At 46.1% G+C, this 24,312-nt stretch overlaps 1 protein-coding gene across 3 annotated transcripts in view; it reads left to right on the top strand.

Moving 5' to 3' along the window:
* The window catches only part of ASTN2 (astrotactin 2), a 913,616-nt gene that overhangs the window by 664,045 nt on the left and 225,259 nt on the right, over positions 1 to 24,312 (top strand). For all 3 annotated transcript variants that reach the window (XM_057548646.1, XM_057548645.1, XM_028165454.2), the window contains 2 exons: positions 119 to 223; positions 3,224 to 3,403. In XM_057548646.1, coding sequence (XP_057404629.1) covers positions 119 to 223; positions 3,224 to 3,403 — 285 coding nt within the window. The remainder of the gene's footprint in view (positions 1 to 118; positions 224 to 3,223; positions 3,404 to 24,312) is intronic.

Here is a 24,312-nt window from a genome sequence, read left to right as displayed (position 1 = left end):
GGCCGATCCTCTGTCCGCTTAGAAGAGGCGGCTGTTACCCAGAGCCCAGGGCTGCAGGGTGGGGTGGTAGGCTGAGGCCTCTCGATGCTGGGCTCACAGCTTCTTCTTCCCTCCCCAGGAGACGTCAGGTATGATGAGGCCATGGGTTACCCCATGGTGCAGCAATGGCGGGTCCGCAGCAACCTGTACCGCGTGAAGCTCAGCACCATCACCCTCTCGGCAGGTGAGGACTGCCGCCCGCGGCCAGGGGACTTGGCGTGATTCAGCTCAGGTCCCCCAAGGAGGCTGGCGCTGGAGATGCTGAGAGAATTAGGCCACGCCCCCCCGCCATCAACAATCTCACAGGGAGGGCGGACTGACAAGCAGGGAGGACAGTGGTGTCCACACACTGCAGCAGGTCAATGCAGTAACGGGGCCGCTGTCCATTCTGGGGAGTCAGAGAGGCTCTTGGAGGAAGGGGTGTCTGAGCAGGGTGTGGGGGATGAGTAGGAGAGAGGGGCAAATGATAATCTAGGTCACACTTACATTCTCGAAGTACTTCAGGCGTGTGGATTGTATGAGTTCTTTCAGGCACTGATTCCTCCGGTTTCTCCTGGCTGATTTCTTTTCCTGCCCATTTCCTACTCAGCAGTAATGCGTTCCCTGCTCCCCTCCCCCCACCAACACACACACACACACACACACACACTGCTCACACTTTGTCCACATGAACCCTGTGCTTCAGCTGACGGGGACGGTTTGTATTTCTCAAAATGAGACATTTTCTTTCTTGTCTCTGTGACTTTGCGCATGCTGTTTCCTCCGCCTGGATCTCCTTGCACATCCTGCAATACTCGGAGATGCCTCCCCCATTATCTATACCCTTTGGAATAATTCAAGGAATTCCCTGTGCTCAACTGCCTATATTAAAGCACTAACAAGTGCTTGATTCACATCAGAATCCTGTCTGTCTCCCCCACTAACCTGAGAACTGTGGGTAGGGCTTGGGTCTTATTTATTCCTGTACCTTACATTCCTGCACATGACTGGTGCTCCTTTTTGATGAAGGAATAAAAGACAAACGAAAACTGAAAAGTAAGGAAACGAAAACTGAAGAGATGGGGCCCGGGCTTGGGTTTTCTACCCTGACTCTTACTCATAGCACTGCCACTGGGTTATTCTCCAAGTATCTTGCGATGGGGGGGGGAGCTCTTTTCTTATCTTTTCTCTTTCAATATCGCTTTGTTCGTGAGCAACATGGAACTCTTTTAGCCTGGATATTGGGAAGTATAAATAGTAATTATGGCTGACATCACCCAAGCGCTTTATAACGTTTCATATCTTAGGGCTTACATCAGTCTCGAGAGGAAGGCATTCTTTATCACTTTTTGTTTTTTTTCAGGTAAGGAAACTGAGGGTCAGAGAGGTTAAGTAACTTGCCCAAGGTCACACAGCTAGTAAGTGGCAGAACAGGAGCAGGGCAGGGATTTGAAGGCAGTGTTGTCTGCCTGGATCAAGAGCCACAGGGCATCTCCATGGTGTTATTTATTACTTAACAGAAACCATCTCATTATTAACTCTGCTGCATTAATTACCCAGCTGCATGGGTTAACAGGTTGACGGAGAGGGGTTGTTCTAATCAAGGACCCACTCTTTGAGCCCTGTTTCTGTTTTCACCACCACCCACACCTTTACACCGCGCTTGTGAATAAGACTGCCGTGTTCCTGTTAGAACTACAAAGGTGTATCTGCTTTAATGAATCAATAATGATGCTCCCGAGAACCCCCTTGTAAATCAGATGTTTGCAAATTGGAGCTCATTTCTAACGTTGAAGAAGAGCTTGCTCTTTTACATTTCACTTTGATGTGACACAGAATCAGTTGCTCTTATAACAACGGGCGTCGGTGAGTCTGCCGTGTCCGGGATCTGTGCCATGAACCTGGTTGAGGTGGGGGTGGGGAAGGATGCACGTGCAGACTCAGAGACAAATGGGACAGACCTTCTGCTTTCAGGGTGATGCCTGTTGAAGGTGCAAAGGGTAGGTGCTCCATGCCAGGATGGTGGGAAAAGCTTCTTGGGGGAGGGGTGACTTCCTGGGGCCTGAAAGCATGGGTGTGACTTAGGGAGGAAGTGGGAGTCCATTCCAGGTAAATCGTGGTGTGTGTGTGTGTGTGTGTGTGTGTGTGTGTGTGTGTGTGTGTGTGTGTGTGTGTGTGTGTGTGTGTGTGTGGAGAGTGGGGGAGGGATATACATAAAGAAAGAATGATGGAAATCCCAGATCACACTCAGGAGAAATAAGAAAACTGATTTGGCCAGAGGTAGAGCCTGATGTATGTAGCTCACGGGAGATGACCTTGGAGGCCTGGGATACCCAGGTAAGGTCACTGGGCTTTATCCATAGCAGGGAGGAGCCCAGAAGGTCTTAAGTCCCCTGGAAAAATAGCCTGGTGACCTGCCTGTAGGAGGAGGAAGAGGGCAGGGGAGCAGTGGTTACTGAGTGATTGTTGTGCAGGCCCCATGCCAGGCACTGAGGACTCGGGCCCCTTTGGCATAGGACTAAAGGCAATGAAACAGCAAGGAGGCCCTTGACAATGGCAGGAGATAGGACACATCTGTTGTTTTAGGGAGGCTGAGGCAGGGACAGAAAGGGAAGTGATGTTACAGGAAGCTAAGCCAGGGATCAGATATGAGGACACAGACTGTCTGCTGAGCCTGGGCCAGTGCAGCCCCCAGGCTCCTGCCGTGGACAGCTCAGGCCCTGGATAATTGGGTACATGGGAAGTGCATGCATCCTGGGGTGAGAAGAGGAGTGGGTTGGAATCCTAGCTCCTCTGGCTGGAGGACCAAGGCAAATCAGTTCCAGTTTATGACCTTTGACTTGCTCATCCACTCGACAGGGCTTATTATGGTTGGGACTGCAGTGCTGGGCTGAGGTTAAAGTGTCTGGAACATCTAGCAGCGTGCCTGGTACACGCTGGGTGCTCAGTAGATATCGGCTTTGATTTTTCCTGATTGTGATGTTCAGGTCGCCAGCTATAGGCCTTCCTCTGCTGTTGATTCCCTGTCAGACCTAGCGTCTTGTGTGTCCACCAGAGAGAGCAGTCTTTGCAAAATAAGTGAGGGAAAGCTGCGCACGTTTGGCTGACACTATGGTGATGGATACAGCACCAAATCCAGGCTTGTCATTTGCCGGCCACCAGCCTCCCAAGCCTGACCACCTCTGCGTGCTGCTCCTCTGTCCAGGCTTCACCGACGTCCTCAAGATCCTGACCAAGGAGAGCAGTCGGGAGGAGCTGCTGTCCTTCATCCAGCACTACGGCTCGCACTACGTCGCAGAAGCCCTCTATGGCTCCGAGCTCACCTGCGTCCTCCACTTCCCCAGCAAGAAGGTCCAGCAGCAGCTGTGGCTCCAGTATCAGAAAGGTAAGCCTGGAGGGCTTGCTGGAGGTGGTGGCCAGATGCGGTGCGGAGGTAAGGCTGCTGGGGAGATAACTGAGCTCCCTGGGAGCTAAATCCGGGCTCTGCCCCATAGAAACTGAGTGGCCTTGGGCAAGTCCCTGCCCCTCTCTGGGCTTCTCGTTCACTGTGGATGGAATGAAGGGCCGTGTGATGATTTCTCAGGAGTCTTTCAGTTCAGGCATTTCCTGAGAGCCCAGGGTGGTGTTCTGGACTCCAGAATCCTGGCCTTCTACTGCACGCTCCTTGTTTCCCACTTTCTCCCCTCGAAACAACTGCCAGGGTCGGGGGGTGGAGGAGGCTGTGGCGTGGGAGTGGTGTCTCCTTGACACCTTCTTCTCTTCAGGTTCTTGAAAGAACCCAAGAAGAGCTCTGGCCCCTTTGGGAGCGATCACCTCCTGTCTGGGGGACAGTTTCAAGTCTCTGCCATGGAGAGACTTTTATCCTCAGAGAGGGTCAGCAGATCTTATTTCCCTCCGATTCTCAGCTATTATCAGAATTGGAATTTCCCAGACGCGGGAGACCAGTCTGTGCCACTCCCCTTGGGAAATCCATTCCCTTCCCACCTCAGTTTTCCCTTCCTGTGAAATGGGTACTTTAGCCATTCCTGTCTCCCTCCTACATTAAAGGAAAATGGTTTATGCAGTAGCATTTTGAGAAAGATGGAGCTGTGGCATACATGCATTATGTATTAGAACAGGTCCATGTAGTCACAGCCCCATTTCACAGATGAGAAGTTGAGTCTCAGATAAGCCAACAAGTCAGGTGCCCCGCAGACACACGTAGCAGGGTGAGGATCACTTCCTGTTACCATTGTTACTATCAGTATCAATTAATTTGAAAAGAAAGCCTCTCGATCGATCAACGGAAAGGGTGAGGAGTAATGTTAAAACGTGCTTGCACCTTCTCCATATGGACCAGCCATCCTATCTCCAAGAACCAGATCGACCGTAACTCCTAAAACCACAGAATGTGTGAGCCACAGGGACCTGACAGGTCTCACTGGGCTCAGCACTCCCATTGCACACCTGGGAAAACTCAGGCTGAAAGGGAAGAGGAATCTTGCTCAGAGTCACACAGCTCCTCTGGATAGAGCCAAGTCAGAGCGGGTTGCTGCACACTCACTGTCTAGCTCTTCTCATGCTGCCCCTCGTCCCCAGCTGGATGAAGCCCCGGCCTTTGTCTTTTCCCCAACAATTCCCTTTGCACCCTCCACCCTGTCATGGTCTCATCCCTCCCTTTCTCGTGTGTGCGACTGTTTGGGGCACGGGGGTTTATAGGCGCAGGGGAATAATTGAGCTGTCTGGGAATAGCTCTGGTTTATGGCTGTGACAACGACAGTCTTTAAGGAAGTGCATTAAATCAATAGAAGTCTCATTGTGCTACCCTATAAATAAGGTGACACATCATTAAGCAGGGCAATAAGCTTCCGGACTTTGAAGTAATACAATTAGGTTATGTTTATAAAAACCTTCGCTCACTGTGGCCACTGAACCAATTTGCCTCGTCCGGCATTTGGGGCCTGGGACGCTGCGCTAATGCTGGATCCCACCCCATCTCCACCCTCAGCTGCTTCCAGGCCTTGGACTTTTTCACTCCAGAAAATGCTATTTCTTATACGCAATGGATGCATGGAATCTATGGCAAGTAAGATGGGGAAGAGGGCAGACAGAATGCTGAAACAGCAGCTGGGGACCCCCTTCAAGACTCAGAGAAACTTCAAGTTTGCCACAAACTTGCTGAGTGAACTTGGTACAGAAGCTTTTCCTTCTGGGCTTCCAGGGCAAAGGCACTTTTCTTTCTTCCCTCATCCGTGCTCGCTGCCAGAAGAGCATAGGGATACGCTGAGGCCGGCTGATCTGTGTGTTTCTTCCTCTCTCTCTCTACCTGATGTGACCACCTGGATGGTACAGCAAACACTATAGTTTTACTTTTTAAATTTGCAAGTGATGATGGGGAGGAGGTGGATGAGAAGCTGGGAATTTTCCCATGAAGGACAGAAAGAACTCTGGACTCAGAGATAGTTGGTGTGTGTCCCTTCTCTCCCCAGCCACCTATGTGTCACTGACATCTATATGTCAACTGTGTGTCATTGACATCTGTGAAGCCAGGGCTCACTGGGGACCAGGTCAGGATGAATCTGGGTTTGGAAGCTGATCACTCTTGGGGCAGAGCTTGTGGGAAGAAGACGGATTAGAACAGTGTCGAAGTGGGACAGACAGGATTTCAAGTCGATACCTCTTCTTACATCCCTGCCAGGAAACCTCAGGCAAAGTAACTTCTAAGTTTCAGTTTCCTTGTTTGGTAAGTGAGGGATAGTAATTTCCTTACAAGGCTTTTGGGAGAATGAAATGAGATAATACAGGTAAAACACATCGCATACAATAAGTATATAAAAAACAGTAGCTTAACGTGAAGTGAACGTTATGGACATCAGCTGAGGATTGTAGCCCCGGCCACAGCTCTTGCTAATGTGTGGCCACAGCCCTCATTTCTCCCTGAAAAGCACCTGTGTCACTAGACCCTGCAAATATCTTTTCAACCCAGCAAGCGTAGAGGGTGGAGTGCTCTAGGATTCTGTGAAATCTATGTTTAGACCCAGATGGTGGTTTCTTCTTGGTAGGAAAGGCCAAGGCTGAAAGAGTAGGCTGTGAAGAGACCAAACAGGGTGTGGATAACAACCACAGACATTGTACAGCCCTTCACAGTTTATACACAGCCTTCCTTTGGTCCTCCCACCTACCCCTTGAGGCAAAGAAGGCACGAATACTCACCCCTTATTTTAGAGAAGGGAAATCTGAACTTAAAAGAGATTGGGGGCTTACCAGGGCCACCCAGTTTGTTACTGAATGAGCTGGTGTTTAAATTCCAACCTGAGCCCACATCCAGTGTCCCCAGACATTAGAAACAAATGTCCCAGCCTTTCCAGGTTCACTAATGATGGGGCTCTGGCCGCTGTTGTGATCCAGCCACTAGAAGTCATGGAAAGTCAAGGGGGTTGGGGTGAATGTGCCTGACTAAAATATCTCCCACGAGAGTTTTATTTCACTCTCATTCCCCTAAGTGCTTCTGAGTGTGCATTCCATGGGGGGGAAAAAAGTCACATTTGTCATTCATTAACCTCTGGTTCACTGGTACTTCCTAAGTGCTTCTTCTCTGCAGACCTCGCGCCACATGCTGGGGCATTGCGGTAGGCAAGACACGGGTGCTGTCCTCACGTGGGTCCAGCCTGTATTAGCCTTCCAACAGCTTGTCATTCTTGTGATAGACTTTTTTTTTTTTAATCTACTGATAGACGGCTGGGAAAGGCAGGTGGCTGGCATGTGGTAGGGGACCCAGTCACTGTCATATGATCGCCCGTAACTTGTTTCATGTACCACTTCTGATTAGTTGGGCAGTGGCTTTTCTAGACCACTGTATGAAGGTCAGTGGGATCACTGGGAAAGAACGCCGTGATCAATGAACAGTATCTGCTCTTTGCAGAAAGGGATAGTGGTCGTCCATACCTTTGTATTGTTTCCCTGTAATAGGGCAAAATGAAAGCTTGAACAACAGACCCAGCTTCTGATGATGATTCCAGAGAGGTGCACTGGGCATGCCAAGAAGGACTAGAAAGATCCAGGCAGGGAGGCGGGGTTTCCTATCACCAAGTGGATATTATGGGCATTCCACCAGTCTAGAGGAGACTGGAGCATTGGGCAGGTCAATTAGATGGTACCAGCCAAAGCCAGGAAGAGCTGGACCTTAGAAGGCAACTAGAATAACTTAAGTCGTCCCCAGAAGCTCCAGCCCAGGCATGATTAGCTTGGAAGCTGTTCAGCCTGTCAGGTTCCTTTAACCATCACCTCTGCTCCCAGGCCGTGCTCCAAGTACCACGTCAAGTTTTTAGTTTCTCGCCGCAGCTTAATATTTTCACTATATGCTACTGTTTTCTTGATGCATCTATATTTTGAAAAGCTACTTTTCTCCCAATTGAGGCTTCACTTCACTCTTTGACTTGATATTCACACATTCTTCCTAGCCATGACCTTGACATATGAGTCTTATATCATGATTAAGACTCTCTGTATAAAGTTACCCTTCTTCTGGCTATCTTGGATAAAGACTTCCTCATTTGCAGATAAAACACAGGTTTTGCAGTCAGATGGACCTTGGTTCAGATCCCAGCTTCCCTCTTACAAGCTGTGTGATCTTGGGCAAATCGGTTCATACTCTAAGATCTACTTTCCCATATGCAAGATACGGGATCCGATGGCAGCATAGACACATCAATGATGGACTTATTTACCTACCACTGAGCCAGGCATCTAATTACTATCATGGTCCAATCCACTCCCTCCACCCATGGCTGCCGCATCCACTCAGGTAACCGTGATCCCAGATGTGTGTGTGTAGGTGTGTGTAGGTACACACGTGTATATATTGGGGCAGGGGGAGATATGGCTGCTACTTTACTCCGCTCTCTTGTCAGTTGACTCAGCACTAAGGATGGGGGTAGACTGGACTCAGGTGGAGAGGGACTGCTGGGGTGGAGCCAGTGAGGGAGGGAGCCTTGGAGCTCTACTAGGGAGGTGTCAAAAGGGCTCTGTGACCCTGCACTTTTGTTATCCCTTGTCATTCTCTATTCAGAGGGGATAGTGATGAATGCAGAAATTATGAGTCTGATCGGTTTCCTGAATTTTCAGTTGCTTCTTTTTCATGGAGAAAGTGACTATGGAAGGTAAAGGATGTGTGCATGTAAAGGAATTGTTCATTCTGTGTGTGTGTGAGAGAGAGACAGAGACAGGGACAGAGATAGACAGAGACAGAGAGAGACGGAGAGAGATTGACTGAGGGAAATAGGAGGAGACAGAAAAACAGAGATAGACACAGGGAAACCAAAATCCACAAAGAGAAATGGAGAAACAAAAAGTGTAGAAGAGAAAGTGTATGAGATTAATGTCTTTTTCAAGTTTAGAGACTCGGTGACCCTGATGAAAGGACATTCTCCATGTGAAGGTTGAACTGCTCTTGAGTTCAGATTGGGAGAGCCTATAGCATAGAGATGTCTCCACAGATAAATGCCTGTTGCCACCTTTAAGAGATGTTTTATCTATTATAATTTCCCAAGACTGTCCAAGGGAATGAATTTCTGCATTTCCATTTGAATTACAATGCCCTTTTGAATGTCACCTGAAACATTCCTAGATTACTCTTTAAAGGAATTTTGGCTGTTTGAAAGGCAGCTCAGGGGTTGGGGAGGGAGAGGAGAAGGGAAAGATGTAGTCAAGTGTCACTTCCTTTTGTGAGGACAGGTGTAGCCAAGGGGCTGATGTGAGCTGGAGAACTCTCCTGGGCTTTCAGTTTCCTGAGGGAACTTGCTTCATAGATGCCAACCAGACATGACAGGAGTCAACCTCAGAGCTGAGACCTGCATGGGTACTGGTCTACTTCCCTGGTGAAATCATCTGGGGGCAGTTTTCAGTTCCCATTTGCTTGACCGTTCATTAGCATTTGATGGAGTTGACCACTTCCTGCTTGAGGCACTGTCTATGTTTGCTTCCGTGGTACCGGATCTTCCTGGTTGCCCACCTTCCTTCCTGACTGTTCCTTCTCTGTCTCCTTTGCTGGCTTATTCTCCTCTGCCAAACCAGTCAATATGGTTTTGCAGGACTGCCGTTGTCTCTGTGGGGACTCTCGGCCACGCTCTCTGTTGCCATCCCAACACTGATGACTCCCCCTTTACACTTCTGCCTCCAAACTTTCCTCTGATATGTGCTATCACGGTAGCTCTCTGCCTGCCCAAACTCTGCCCCACACAGCCTAGAATTTTTCCAGGGTTCTGGTGAAAAGCACCTGTGTCTGTTTAGAGGCAGAGCCACAAACCTAGAAATCTTCAACATCTCCCTCTCCCTCACTCCCCCCATTTCCAAACCATCCCAAGTCTTATCAATTTTAATTACCAAATAGCTCTTGAAATTGCCCACTTCTTTCCACTTCACTGCTGCCACCGTCATGGCTTGTCTGGACTCTAGCGTTGGCCCCCTGCCTGGTCTCCCTGCATCCAGTCTTGTCCCACATCAATCCAGCTGCACAGCCCTGAGGACATGGATCAGTCCGGGTTCTCGAGAGAGAACCAACAGGATAGATGGGTAGATAGATAAAATTCTCTTTATTCTATGTGATATGAACATGTATATGATATATATTCATATGATATTTATGATATGTATAATATATATGAAAGCTATATATATAATTGGTTCTGTATCTATAGATGTATGTATGTATATATACACACATATCCAGAGATATATATATATATATAGAGAGAGAGAGAGAGAGAGAGAGATTTATTATTAGAAATTAGCTCATGTGGTTATGGAGGCTGAGAAGGTCCAAGCTAAGAGCTCAGCAAACTGGAGATCCAAAAGAGCCAGTGGTATGAGATCCAGTTCCAAGGCCGGCAGGCTCTAGAACTAAGAAGAACCGATGCTTCAGTTCGAGTCCAAAGGCAGAAAATGATGGACATTCCAGCTCAAATACTCAGGCAGGAGGAGCTCCATCTTCCTCATGGGAGGGTCAGCCTTTGTTTCTACTCAGGCCTTCAACTGATTGAACGAGGCCCACCACATCAGAAGGAGCAATCTGCCTTACTCAGGCTGCTGATTATTTTGCCGAAAACACCCTCACTGACACCCTCACAGACACATCCAGAATAGTGTTTGGTCAAATATCTGGACACCTCATGGCCCAGTCAAGTCCACATAAAAAATTAAGCATAGGGGCTTCCCTGGTGGCGCAGTGGTTGAGAGTCTGCCTGCTAATGCAGGGGACACGGGTTCGAGCCCTGGTCTGGGAGGATCCCACATGCCGCGGAGCGGCTGGGCCCGTGAGCCACAACTGCTGAGCCTGCGCGTCTGGAGCCTGTGCCCCGCAACGGGAGGGGCCGCAATAGTGAGAGGCCCGCGCACCGCGATGAAGAGCGGTCCCCACACCGCGATGAGGAGTGGCCCCCACTTGCCGCAACTAGAGAAGGCCCTCGCACGAACCGAGGACCCAACACAGCCAAAAATAAATAAATAAAGTAGCTATAAAATTAAAAAAAAAAAAATTAAGCATCATGGGATGTCTCTAAAATGGAGGTCCCATCGTGCCCTTCCTTCCATGGAAACTCCTGGGTGCCTTGTCATTGCCCTGAGGCTGATTTCCAAACTCCTCCCCATGGCCTCAGGGCCCTCTCAGATCTGTTGTGTCCCCATCAACCTCCTTAGCCCCATCTGTCTCCATGCTCTCTGCCTTCCCGTCACATTGAGCCTCGTACTCCTTAACTATCACTTGGGTTAAAGTCTCAGCCTGGACAAGGTCCCAGTGTGCTGATGGGAGGTGTCTGAGTATCCCTTGCCCCTCCCCTGGCCCCTTGGCCTCCGTGCAGCTGTTTGTAGGATAGGTCTAGCTCTGGGCTGGTGTTTTTTCTTGGAGAGGACAGGAGGACGTTAAATATGAGCTGGACACTCTCGAGCCTGCAGCACGCCAAAGGAGACAGCCAACTTATTTTCTCCTCAGAACCATGCAAAAAGACAATACAGGATGTGGTTCATTAAATACAAATAGGCCCACGAGACTGCTGTTTCTACCAGATGAAATTACCAAAAAATAAAAGCATTTGTCCCCCGGTTTAGATTGAGTCCATCTGGAATGGAACACCCTAGTATTTTTCCTATTGGTACATCCCAAGAATAATAATCCTCCGCTTGTGCTCGGCACAGCGCATCTCACAAAGCACTTCCACATACATTATTTCATCCAATTTACTCCTCACAACCAGCCTGTAAGGTAGGCATCATTATCTGCATGTCACGCTTGAGGAAACTGAGGCTCAGACGGGGGAGATGATTTACGGGAGTTCACCCCAGGGAACTTGGCAGAGCAGGGGTTTGAACGCAGGCCGCTTTAAGCACAAAGACCTCGCTTGTCCACCTCTATCACAGCAGCCTCAGAAACCTCTTCAGATGTTGGCATCAGACCCAGGGGAACTGTTTGCTTTCCTGTTCTGTCTCTCTCATCCACAGTTGAAAGAACTGGGGAAAGCTGAGACTCAAGAGTTTAGTCCCTCAGGCTCAGGCAGGGGTGGAAGTACTCTCTTTATTCACCCCTCTGCACAACGTGCTTCTCTAGCATAACTTAGGAGCAATGTTATAAGGTAAAGCCAAACCCTAAAACATCAGGGCTGAGAGAGGCCTTAGCAATCATCTAGCCAGACCTGAGTTTCCCTTTATGTGTCAGTTATGATCAAATGGTAGTGAAATGCTGCCTGGAATACTGCACTGAAAGAGATTCTGGGTCAGGACCAGGCTTGGTGGGGTGGAATCACTTAGCAGTGTCTGCCGTGAATGTGAGAGTAAGAAATGGTGACTCATGTGTAAGGTGTTTTCCATCCCCGTCTAGGTTAGCTATTCCCATTCTACAGATGGGAAAGTTGAGGTCAGTCTAGGTAATCCATTAGGACCTGCCGCTGCAAAGGGGGAAATTTAATAACCAGCTAGAGGCATAATTTGGTCTTTCTTCACCTGAAAACCTACAGCAAATTCAAAGACTCCTAGTCACCACAGCCCCCCACATGCTCATAGATCACGGAGCCATTCATCTGGCAGCGTGCCCATTTTCTTATTTCAGAGTTCCTGCATACACAAAAACACATGCACAAATAACATCATTTCCTGAACCACTGGAGACTGTCCCCATTGTCCTAGTTAGGGGACACATTCAGAGATTGACACTCTTGTAAAGTAGCTACCTTGATTCTATTCAGACTGGGGCCAGACCACACTTATTCCCCTATCACAGCCCCATTCCCAGGAAGGTCTCACAGGGACTCAGGGAGCAGGATTTTAGATAGGACCCTTCTCTCGCGTCAGTCTTGCTCTAAGGATGTGGAATTTCCCTGGAGATGAATATGGGGCTTTTGTTTTCTCTCTGCCTTCAGCCCGCTTCCTGAGAACGAAATGGTCTGGAGGGAACACGGATACCCAAATGGAAGCTTTTGCCTTCCCAGGTCATTATTAGCAGGTCGAACTTTCCACCCTGAGGGCAGCGTCACCCACAGATTCACACCACAGGGCGCCTTCCCTCCCCTGTCTCACGTGTTCCCTTCGTCCCTTCTCAGCCCCCAACTTTCCACAACAGTGCTCTGAGCCCCTAGTATATGCCAGGGCCTGTGTCGGGTGCTGAGGATGCCAAGGTGAGTGAATGAGACACGCTCTCTGCTCTCAAAGAGCTCACAGTCAAATGGGAAAGATTTTCAGCAGGTGAACAGATGATTACGACCCTTTGGATACATGCTGCGCCAGGGAAGCATAAGGCGTGTGTGTGTGTGTGTGTGTGTGTGTGTGTGTGTGTGTGTGTGTGTGTGTGTGTGTGTGTGTGTGTGTGTGTGTGTGTGTGTGTGTGTGTGTGTGTGTGTGTGTGTGTGTGTGTGTCGTGTAGGGCCAGGGTTGGAGAAGGCAAGGTGGGGAGGTGGGCCCCTAACCACCTGGGATGAGCTGGGAATTTCCCTGGAGAAGATTCTAAGCCGAGCCCTGGGGGGTGAGGGCAGTTGCCATCTAGGGAGGTGTAGACGGATGGCACAGGCAAGATGCAGGCTGGGTGTGTGGGGCAGCCCGGCAGGTGCTGAGTCCTCCCAGAGCAGTTGGGAGCAATAGTGCCCGAATCCCCTCCGGCATTCCTGAGGGTTGCCATTGGCTTCTTTGTTAGAGCTTTGTATGTCTTTGCGCCTCTGCCATTGGCTCTGTCCACAACAGAGAACTCTCACAAATAGGAGAGGCTGAATCTCCAAATGCCTAAAATTAAATGAAAACAAGGGACCGGTATGGGAGGTACCAGAGGAATCGTTGCAAAAACATCTGGACCTTTCAGGGTTGTTATGAAGATGATATGAGATCATGTGATTAATCGGCCCATAGTAGGAACTCAACATGAAATCAGTCATTCTTACCTGCTCCTTACCAGAGGTTACCTTTCAACAAATAACAACATACAAATCAAGCTGTGTGTGAGTCATCTGTCCCATTTGCCAGATGTGACTTAGGGTTTTCTGAGCCTCAGTCCTTTTATCTTTAAAATGGGCCTCATCATGCTTGCCTCACAGTATTGTTATGAGAATTAAAAGCATCAATGGTTGTAAAGTGATTATCGCTGCACCTGACATATAAGAAGTGCTCAGGAAATGCTAGCTAGTATTATTATCATTTATTACCGTGAGACACAATCAAGTTAGTGATGATGCTTATTACTAAACAAAAAGCATAATGATGTAGCTCTTTCCAGTCCTGACTACGGCAGCCTAAGATATAAGCCCTCTTCCTGCCAGACCTTCTAACACCATGGCTGTTTGTCTCTTGTTGATCTGCCAGCTTGTGAATTTTAGTCCTGCCTGAGCCTGGAGGTGGGAATAGAAGGCAGAGTTATCGGAAAGCACAGCCTGGAGCCCAGCGGTGGAGCACAGGGGAGCATGTTTGCACAGCCGAACACCAAGCTTATAGTGGTCAAGAATGTGTAGGGGTGTGTTGGGAGGAGGGCGGGGCCCGGGTGACAGAGGAGTGGGCAGCAATGACTGACTTGTTTTCTATTTCTTCTATGAAACAATTAATCACACGATCTCACACTGTGTTTGTAAAATCCCTGTGAGGTCCAGGTTATTATCCTTATCTTGTAAATGAGAAAACTCATGTGCTCGAGGTCACGTGGCTTGGTAACAGGCAGAGGCAGGATTCTATCCCAGGACTGTCTGACTCCAAAGTCCACATGCCCTACTGCCCCCCTGTAATAACCAAAGCCATGCACTGAGCACCACTATATGGCAGGAGATTCGCTGGCACTTCGCATGCATGATCTCATTTAATCCTCCGAACCATCCTCTAAAGCTGGTATCTTTATGCCTGGGAAACTGAGACTCAGAGTGGGTAAGATATATAATCCAAAGGTACACAGGTGGTAAAACGTACTCTCTCTTGCCGTCTCTTTCTTCCATCCTTTCTCGCTCCAGTCCGCTCACCATTTACTTTTTACTATTATTTAACCACAGTGGGCACTCCAACCAGTGTGTTCTCTCTGAGAGGCCTTTCTCTTCCCCCGAAGCAAGTAGAAGTACTTGGTCAGGAAGAGTGAGAAGAGAGGCAGATAGACCAACATGATTCCAGCCTGCATGATGTCGGCCCGCTGGCTCCAGATTCTTGTTTCCTAGCAACACCTTGGCTCTGGGTCAGGGTGCAGGCTTTGAGGCAGGCCTTAGAGGTGGACTTGACCAGTGATCCATTGGGTTGGAGCTGGCCTTGGCTGTCTTCATCTGACACACCAGCTCTGTGCCCCAGGGGTGCCTCCTTAGGGTCCTTGGGATCTGCACTTCTGTCCCCTCCCATTCCACAGGTGTCCAGGGAGATGGAAGACTCCTTTTGGAGCTCTTGGCTCAAGAACCTCTAAGATCTGGGGCACCAGAATCACTGACATTTACAGCTGAAAAAAATCCTTAATTTAATAACTCTATTAATATAGATAATGAAATGGAGTCCCAGGGAGAATAAGCAACTTGCTCAAAGGAATTATACATTAGTGACAGGATTAGGGCTCGAACTAACTCCTTCTTCTCTCTTCCCCATCAAAGAAAGTGTGTTGAGAGGCAATTCAAGGGACCATGTGTTCAAAGGTACATCTTTTTTGTTTGTTAACAGCTTTATTGAGATATCATTTACATACCACACAATCAAAGGTGTCTTTTTGAGCCTTCTTTGGAAGCACTGGTGACTTTGCACCAAGACAAAGTTTGGGTTGAATTTCCAGAAGGGAACACAACTTTTAATTATTTTATAGCTGAGAAGATTCCCTAAGGAAAGTGAAATCTGAGGGAACCACTCCCCCCAGCTTTCAACCACATCCCGTTTTTCTATTGCAACTAACAGTCAGGGATTCAGTGAGGCAGCTGGTGGGAGGAGCAGGAGGTGGCATAATCAGCGGGTGCTAAATGTGACCCAAAGTGTTCATGTATATCAACATATGAGCTAAGCTGACCCCCTGCCCTGGTTTTATCCGGCAACTGCTTTAGTGCCCGCTTTGTTTCAGGTGCCGTGCTAGATGCTGCAGATGCAGCGGTAAATTAAAAGTCGCTCTGCCTTCACAGAGCTCAGTCTAGCCTTAGAGAGAGGTAGGCAACAAGGAAATCACAATGCAATGTGTCAGTGCTAGAAGGCAGAAACACAAAAGGTGGTGTGGACACCTGACTCAATCTGTGTGGTGGATCAGGAAGGACACCTCAGAAGACCTGGAAGAGGTAAGATTTAGGAGACATTGGTGGGTAGGGAGAGGGAAAGTGTTTTAGGTAGCAGAAAAGCAAGTACTAAAACGGCCTAGAGAGGGATGGAAGCAGTGGTGAGATAAATCTAGAAAGATAAATAGGTGGGAATAAAATCCCACTGGATATGTAGACCGTGTTAAGGAATGTTTCCTTTTACCAGGAGCATTTTAAAGTCATTTAAATGTTTTATGTAATATTATTAGCACTTACGTTTTAAATCTGACTCTGGCTGGTGTGGGATTGGGCTTGATTTGGGATGGGAGGAAGTGTAGTAGATAGGATGCTAGATTAGATTTAAGAAGATCAGTTAGGAAGTTGTAACAGTGTTTCAAGAGCTTAAATTTAAAGTTAGTAGGAGCTTAAATTATCATAGTTATGAGGATGAAGAAAAGAATAAAGGGATGTGAAGAATATTAAGCTGCTAGCAGGATGAGAACTTTATGATTGAATGGTGGGAGGTGGGAGGTGAGAGGTGAGGGAAGTGATTAGAAATGGTGCCAAAGTTTCGGTCCTACATGCCTGAGTCGATGCTTGTGTTCCGTAAATGGAACAGTAGCGAACAGCAGGTATTGGAGAGCTGAGTTGTCTTAAATATGCTGAGTGTAAGTTTTCTAAGGGATATCTTCATTGAACACACCAGCCCACAGTTGGCGTGCCAACTGGCAATATAAAGTGGGCAGCTGGATATATACCACTCAAAAGGAAGGTTAAGAGCTGAAAAATGCAGGTTTGAGACCTAGTTTCATAGGTCATTGAATTCATAGGAAGAAAACAACATCTCCCAGCATAAAAATAAAGCTCCTCTTTTGTAACTTGTTTCCTTAGGGAGCTGCTTTTCCCCCTGCCACACCCAGTATTGTTTCTGATGTTTTATTTAGAGGCTTTATCTCATTCAGAGAGAGGCTGTCCAGGCTACCCATTTTAGGCCAGCTTTTACTTGTGTAAGATGTATGGGACATATTTCACCCTATATGACAGTGTCTAGGTCCATCCATGTCTCTACAAATGACCCAACTTCATCCCTTTTTATGGCTGAGTAATATTCCATTGTATATATGTACAACATCTTCTTTATCCATTCCTCTGTTGATGGACACTTAGGTTGTTTCCGTGTCCTGGCTATTGTCAATAGTGCTGCAATGAACATTGGGGTGCATGCATCTTTTTGAATTATGGTTTTCTCTGGGTATATGCCCAGTAGTGGGATTGCTGAGAACCTACTGTATAGCACAGGGAACTCTACTCAGTGCTCTGCAGTGACCTAAATGGGAAGGAAATCCAAAAAAGAGGGGATGTATGTATATGTAGAGCTGATTCACTTTGCTGTACAGTAGAAACTAACACAACATTATAAAGCAACTATTCCCCAATAAAAATTTTAAAAAGTCTTCGGGACATTAAGAATAGTCCTGGTACATATTAAGTAGGCTGGAGTTAATATCCCCATTTCACTGAGGAGAAAAACAGGCATATGGGCCAATGGTCACCAGAGCAGAAGAGAAGAATACATACTTTTAGATTTTTTTCCTTTATCATTTGCACCTTTCATTTAGCTAACAATTAATTAACCTTTTTGGAGGATCCAGGGTATATGTGCCATTTGTATGTGCATCGTACATTTCTTCCAGGGTATCAATCAATGAAAGTTTTATTCTCCTAGATCCAGCCCCAGAGTCATGGATCAGGTGAGGTAACACACATGCCTGCGCCCTCTCTACTCTTTGAGTGTAATATTTTTAATTTAACTTTATTTCTAACATTTTTACAGAGTCATTAAATTTGTCAAACAAGTTTCAGATTCTTGGGGCTGAGACATTTAGAGAGTGATTATTTTTAAGTGTAAATATTAAATGTCATTTCACAAAAGCACATGGTTTTATTCATGTGGTTGCTCAGAAATTAAAATTATACAATTTTTTTGTTTATCATATTATGACGTTGTTTTTAATATTTAACTCTAAACATTTGTTGTCACTCTGAAGTAGGGGGATGGACTCCCAGCCATTATTTGGTTCAGATGATGAAACGGATGGTGCTACACACACACATCAAGAGGACTTTAAAAGATTTGTCACTCATGTAATGGAGCTTTCTGGGGAGAGCAAAGGTGGCTCTCAAGCAGGTCCAAAAATGGCTTGAGAGAGCAAGGAAAAGAGACTGGCTTGGCTTTTATATAATGGCAAGGGGGGTGGAGTGGGGTTGGAGTGGGTTCCATTTTGCTGGCTGAGGCTTGCATTGTTTGAACTCCCCTCTGGCACCAAAGGTGGGAGCACTTAGGCTTGCCCAGGTGAGGGGGCCAGTGGGGAAGGGGGAGTAGCGGGGCTTGAAAGCTGGCAGAGATCAAGCATCAAATATGGAGGCAGAATTTTTATTACACTTCACTCTGGATATTTGACTGATGACTGAAATGTGCCATGTTTCATTTAACTGAACTTGAACTTGTTAAGTAACCCGTATGTCACTCTATGAGGCCTGCAGTCTGAGGGTGGTGAGGGAAATATTAGTTCCATTAAATGCCTTGTATGAGAGCCCAACATGATATATTTTGAGAAATGAAATGAGTGCTTTGGTCCCTATCAATAATGTCTGGAACTCTGAAGGGGAGGAAGAGTGTCCTAGTGAGACCCTTTATTGTGGATTTACTATGTGTAAAGACATATGTGACCTTGATTTTTATATTTTGGGTATCTGTGAGACAAGAGATTCTCAGCATTCTTTACCTCAAAGAGGCAAACTTGGATAGGGAATTGTCGCTGCCATTGTCTAGACCAGATGAGCAGATCATTGACAATGGCCCAAGAGTCTGTAGAAATGTACAGATGGGGCTGACTGTTGGCCTGGGCATCCAGTGCAAAGAAGACGGCATGAAGTTTGGCCAGTTGTGCTGACTCTTGGGTCCAGTCCCATTATCAGGGACATCTCAGTTAAGGACTAAAAAGCAGCAAACTCCATATTCTATGATGGTGGTGACGCCATCTAGAAAGCATATAAAGTCCCTTTGCTGGTCATCAGTTGATCCCAAGGGACTCCCCAGATGGTCAAGGTGTCTGGGAAAGGGAGGGGGTGATCTTCTCCAGCACCATGACATCTGACAAAGGAGTAAGGATGGGGGGCACCCCCTACAAATGTGATATGCCAGAGGTTTGGCCCTATGCTGGAGCTAGGAGGCCTCAGGGGCTGTGCTGAGCTTTCAGGGTGCTGCTGCCATGATCTAAGGCTGTGGGCAGCTGGGGGTCACAGCCTCTGTTTCCAGGAGAGCCCAGTATGCAGCCTGATGTTGCACTGTAATGGCGTATAGCGTGGAGATGAGGAGGGCTGTTTCTTGTACCAAAAGTCCAGGGGCAAATTATGGTTATCATATGTGGTTCAGAGACTCCAGGAGGCATGAGAGGAGATTGCTGAAGCCTTTACAGTGAAGGAGTCTCTGGGGGTCACCGATTGGAGTGCCTGCTGTATTGCAATTTGGGTAGATTCTACAGTCTTTTGTTGTACAGGATCCCAGTCAAGGTAGGCTGATTTGTGACTAATAGCATAAATGGGCTTAAGTAAAGTTTGTAAATGAGAAATATGTTGTCTCTAGAACCCAAAAGGCCTGAAAGGAGTTGGACTTATTTTAACATTATAATTGCTGGTTTTGACAATGTCAGGAACGGAATGGTCCTCAGCTAAATAACTTTCAGGAATTTAACCAAAGTGGCAGGACCTTGTACAATGTATAGGGCAATGGCCCGTCCCTTTTTGTGAGTTATTTTGTGAATGTTTGTATGTCCTCAATGAGCGTGTCAAATTAATGTCTTTGGAAGAGGGTGTGATCAGTGTGATGGCATTACCGTGCTCCTGGAGAAAGTTGGTTGTTGCATTAAGATCTTGTCTATAAAGATTGTGTGTGAAGGCATGGCTGCTGAGGTACCTCATGGGTAGCCAGATAAAGGGGGATTGTGTCCCTTTGAAGTTGAAGGCAAACTGTGTGTGAGAGGCTGTTGAAATAGGCACTGAACATGACATATTAGCCAAGTCTATGAGTGCAAAGTATTAACCAGTTATTGATTGGATGGAATTTATTATTTCAGTAATTGGTATGGAAGCATTAATGGGTGGGGCCTCAGCATTAAGGTTACAGTAATCCATTGTGAGGTTTCATTCAGGTTTAAGAACAGGGTAAACTGGGCTGTTAAATAATGAAGCAGTGGGGATAATCACTCTTTTTTCTAAATAGGTCTTGTATATGGATTTTAAACCTCAAAGGTTCTGTTTAAAATGGGCCATATTAACTATTTTAACTAATGGGGGAGGGCAGGGTCCATGTGGTCCCATTTTGGTAAGCCAATTTTAAGTACCAAAACTTAATTCAATTTTAATTTATTTCATTGGGTCAGAGCATCCATACTCAGTATGGAATATTTCAAGGTAATGAGTGTTATGGTTATGGGGAATTTAGGCAAGGCATTAGAACTGATGATTAAGGTGAGGTATACCTGTTTGTCTTCCTTACATATCCTGAAATGTCCTTAGTAACTCCCTTAAGATTATAGGGCGTACCTTGTTTAAATTTAGGGGAATTCCCACATGTAAATCTAATTTGAGCCCCAGTATTGATTAAAGCCATGAAAGTTTGGTAATTAGTGCATTTCAGCAGATGTTAAAAGCTACTTCAGAGTTTAGGTTGTCGAGGTACAAAAACCAATTAGCAATCTTCGAACTTTTTTGGTTTTTGTATAAATTCTTTTAGTAAATTTTGAAATTCTAATTGGGTCAAATTGTGACCTCTATTTGAGTTTTGTGTTTGTTTCCTCCTCCTGTATTCACTGTTTGTTTTTTGTTTTTTTTTCCTTTTGGTGGTTACTGTATATAGTTTTGTGGTGAGGGGCCGGGGGGAGTCCTCGCTACCCTACTCATAAGTTTCTTCCTCCAGAGTTGCAAATCTGTGTCATCAGGATTAGGGTCTCCCTCATGGCAATAACCTTCATAGGGTTTAAGGATCCTGGGCTTAAACTGAATTTGAGTTAACCCCTCAGCTATGCCACAAGGGAACCATGGATGCTCTTCTCTATAACCCTGAAGATCAGGATCTTTTGTTTTGGCCAACAGTGACAAAGCAGCAGCAAAGACATTTTGTAGAGTCCTAATGAGCCATCTGCTTTTAGAGTGTAGACCGCAACGTTCCACATGCTGACTGCTCTTCCTGCACATGAACCACCACCGACAGACCCATATATTGTATAAGATATCAGTATTTCCCTGAGCACTTTATAGAATGGGGGCAATGCCTGGTTGAGACAACCAACCAGTAGTCACAGGGCAAGAGTCATTCCCCTGAAGTCACAGCTTGTGCTGGAATCTAGACACATGATTCCATCTGAGACACAGATAGATCTGGACCAAGACACATGACCCAGGGCCACTTTGCTCCTGCCCCTTAACGCCAATTATCATATCCTCCAACTCAGTTCAGCTAAACCTATAAGAGAGGCAGGGTAGGGCTCAGCCAATGCAGCGCAAGCTGCACAGCTTAAAGCACAAGGTTGCCGGCAGGCAGTGCCTCAAAAAACAAGCTAGCCAGTTAGCAAACCAAAGCAAGAGACTAGAGAGCCCCTGGGATGGTGGTCATTGCCTAACAATGTGCTTACTGTGCCAGTTGTGTGGTTATCCCAGAGAAGAGGGGGACCACCCAAAACTCGGTTCAGATGTTGAGACTGATGATGCTATATATCCACCAAGTGGGTATGAAAAGATTTCTAACTCACGTGATGAGGGTTTCTGGCGAGAGCAATGTGGCCTACCAAGCAGGTCCAGAAATAGCTTGAGAGCAGGAAAAGGAGGCCAGATTGGTTTTTATGGTGGCTTGAAGGTGGGGCTGGGGTGAGGATTCCCATGCAGGGGCTAGGACTTGTGTGGTTGGGACTTCCCACTGGCACTAAAGGTGGAAGTACTTGAACTTTCTTAGCAGCATGTCCAGATATAGGGCAGAAGATAAAGAGAGAACGGTGGGTTTTGAAAGCTGTCAACATCAAACATCAAATAGGCAGTAAGACTAGTACAAAGTTATGTCGCTGCGATTGCAGAACTCATTTGGCTTAGGCTTTTGAGGGGGAGCAACTGGATAATATTTCAGGATTTTTTTTTTTTTTTTTTCTGAGACAATGTCATCAGGCATTCCCAGTAAGGAGGTATATTAGAATATTTGGGGGGGGGGAGTGCGGGGAGGTGTACTTTCAAACTACACCTTCTTCCTCCACCTTGGTCTCCCTCAGGTCTCCAAGGAGATTCTGATTCATACCCTACCAGTTCCATAAGAATGAAGCCTCCTTGAGCCATGATTACTGATAGGAGTAAATGATATGGCTTAGGACAGGAAAAACAGAACCACTTGCATTATTATTTGAAGGGTCATGGACAAATGGACCACTTTTGACCTTTGAATTGCTTTAATGCCCACTCACTCTTGTGGTTTGAACTTCCTGCTGGTACCAGCTTCTCACTCTTCCCTGGTATGTTGTACCTGTGTTCATGACACTCCCTCTACTTGCAGGGCCCTTCAGGAACCAGATCCTCTCAACTAAAAGCAGTCTTTTCTTAAACACTTGGCACTCTATTTCTATCTTGCACCGTTTATCTTATTCTTTTGTATATTTGTATTATTTTTTACATTCCTTATCTCTCCAGCCAGACTACAAGCTACCTGACTGCAGGGTTCATGATTGAGTCATCTTTGCATTCATTACTCATATAATTACTGCTATTAATAAAAAACAGTAGATGTCATATATGTCTAATGAGTAAGTGAATGAATAAATGAAAGAATGAAATCTAAATCTTAATATTCTGTGAAAATATACAGTGGCATTTTAGTTATAGCTAGGTAAACTGAGTAAATCACCAAAAGAAAATCCTGGTTTTATTTTTATAGGAAAGATATGCATTTGACTTGCAGTCACACAAACTCTTATGTTTACACTCAGGATTTCAGTGAGTTACTAAATAATTTTCCTTCGAGGGAAGTAAATGTTTTCCTCACCAGTTTCATAAAATCCTTCTGTCACAAAAAATATGGGTAATCTTATCATACATTTAATTTACTATAATATTAAGATACTGAGCACTACTGAAAGTTTATGAAATGTCTGAAAGTCTGCTAAGTGTGTTACATCCATCGTTTCTTCAGAACAATGCAGTAAACAGTATCGTTTTATTATTTATGAGGAAACTGAGGCTGAGAGGCTAAATGACTCAGTGGTCATAGAACTACTAAGTGGAGGAACCAAGACTGAACTCGCCACCAACCCATCCCCACCCCGCCCCACGCTTACAAAGCCCAAGTTTTAACTACAATATGTTATATTACCTCCACCTGACAATGAGATTTAAGGCTTATTTTAAATTGTGTAATTATTTGGGTTAATGAATGTTGACCTGGAGGGAAAAATCCCTTTATGCTAGCCATCTATAGGAATAGCTAAACATGCATGTTTCTGCCAAAAGTCAAGATGCCATCCTAATTACTTTAATCAAATAATTAGCCTTTAGGTTTTATGTGCAGCTTTCCTAGTGGGATACATAGCTGTGAAAGTTTTGCCTCTGCCCCTCCGGCAATCCCACTCTTCTTCCGATAGGCTTTTTAATTAAGAAGCTGAGCAGTGTGGTTGAATCACCAATGCAGGTCTGAAATCTCCCCCAGTGTTAACATGAAAAATTTGCATCAGTTCACCAAGAGGGAAAGGAGGTCTTTGCCCCCTACAGTGGAAATCACATTTTCTGGGCACGTCACATTTTCTGAATTAGGTCCTTTTATATAACTATCCCATTAGTATATTTTATTTCTCACAACAGCCCTTTAAAACATAAACTGTCATTTCCTTTTACAAGATGAGGAAACAGTAGCTCAACAGAGTGGCAGTAGTTTGCAAGTGGCCCAAGGTCACAATAGTTGGGGTAGAGTAAGCAATTGGACCAAGCTGGGGCTGATTACAAAGTACAGGTTCTTTCTACTACTCTAATGTAAACACAATAAAATTACAGCAAAATTATGCAAAAACATTGGGGGAAAACTCAACCACAATTCTATTTGGTAAAATAATTAAAATCATAGAGCTAGAAAGGATTTTAGTGATGATCTAACCCAACTTTCTTATCTTATAGACAGGGAAACCGATGCAGAGGTATGGTGATCATCTGAGGCCACATAGCTAGTAAAGAGTTAGAGCTGTGATTCAGATCCAGACCAAGCCCAGTGGCTTTCCCACTAGAATGCATTGCCAGTCCCAGAGCTGCCTAACTTCAGACTTAGTCAGAGTACCATGAATATTAATGATATCGACAAGATACAGCCAAAGTTCTGGAGTGTAAGTATTTTGCTAAACACCCTCCTGCCTTACCACTGCCTGCTTGTAAAATTCATCCAGGCATCTGCTGTTTCTTACCTGTAATTTGTTTTGTGATCCCTTGAGCTGCACGTCCTGAGCGCAAATCAGCAGCCTAGTCAGGTATAAGGTAGAGCCCTGAGTTTCATACTAGACTTTGCCTTCCATTTCCCTCCTATAGAGCTGGGTAACAC

Source organism: Balaenoptera acutorostrata, chromosome 6 (genome assembly GCF_949987535.1).
Source record: "Balaenoptera acutorostrata chromosome 6, mBalAcu1.1, whole genome shotgun sequence".
NCBI lineage: Eukaryota > Metazoa > Chordata > Mammalia > Artiodactyla > Balaenopteridae > Balaenoptera > Balaenoptera acutorostrata.
Note: the sequence above shows the minus strand (reverse complement) of the source record. Positions and strands in the feature narration are given on the sequence as shown.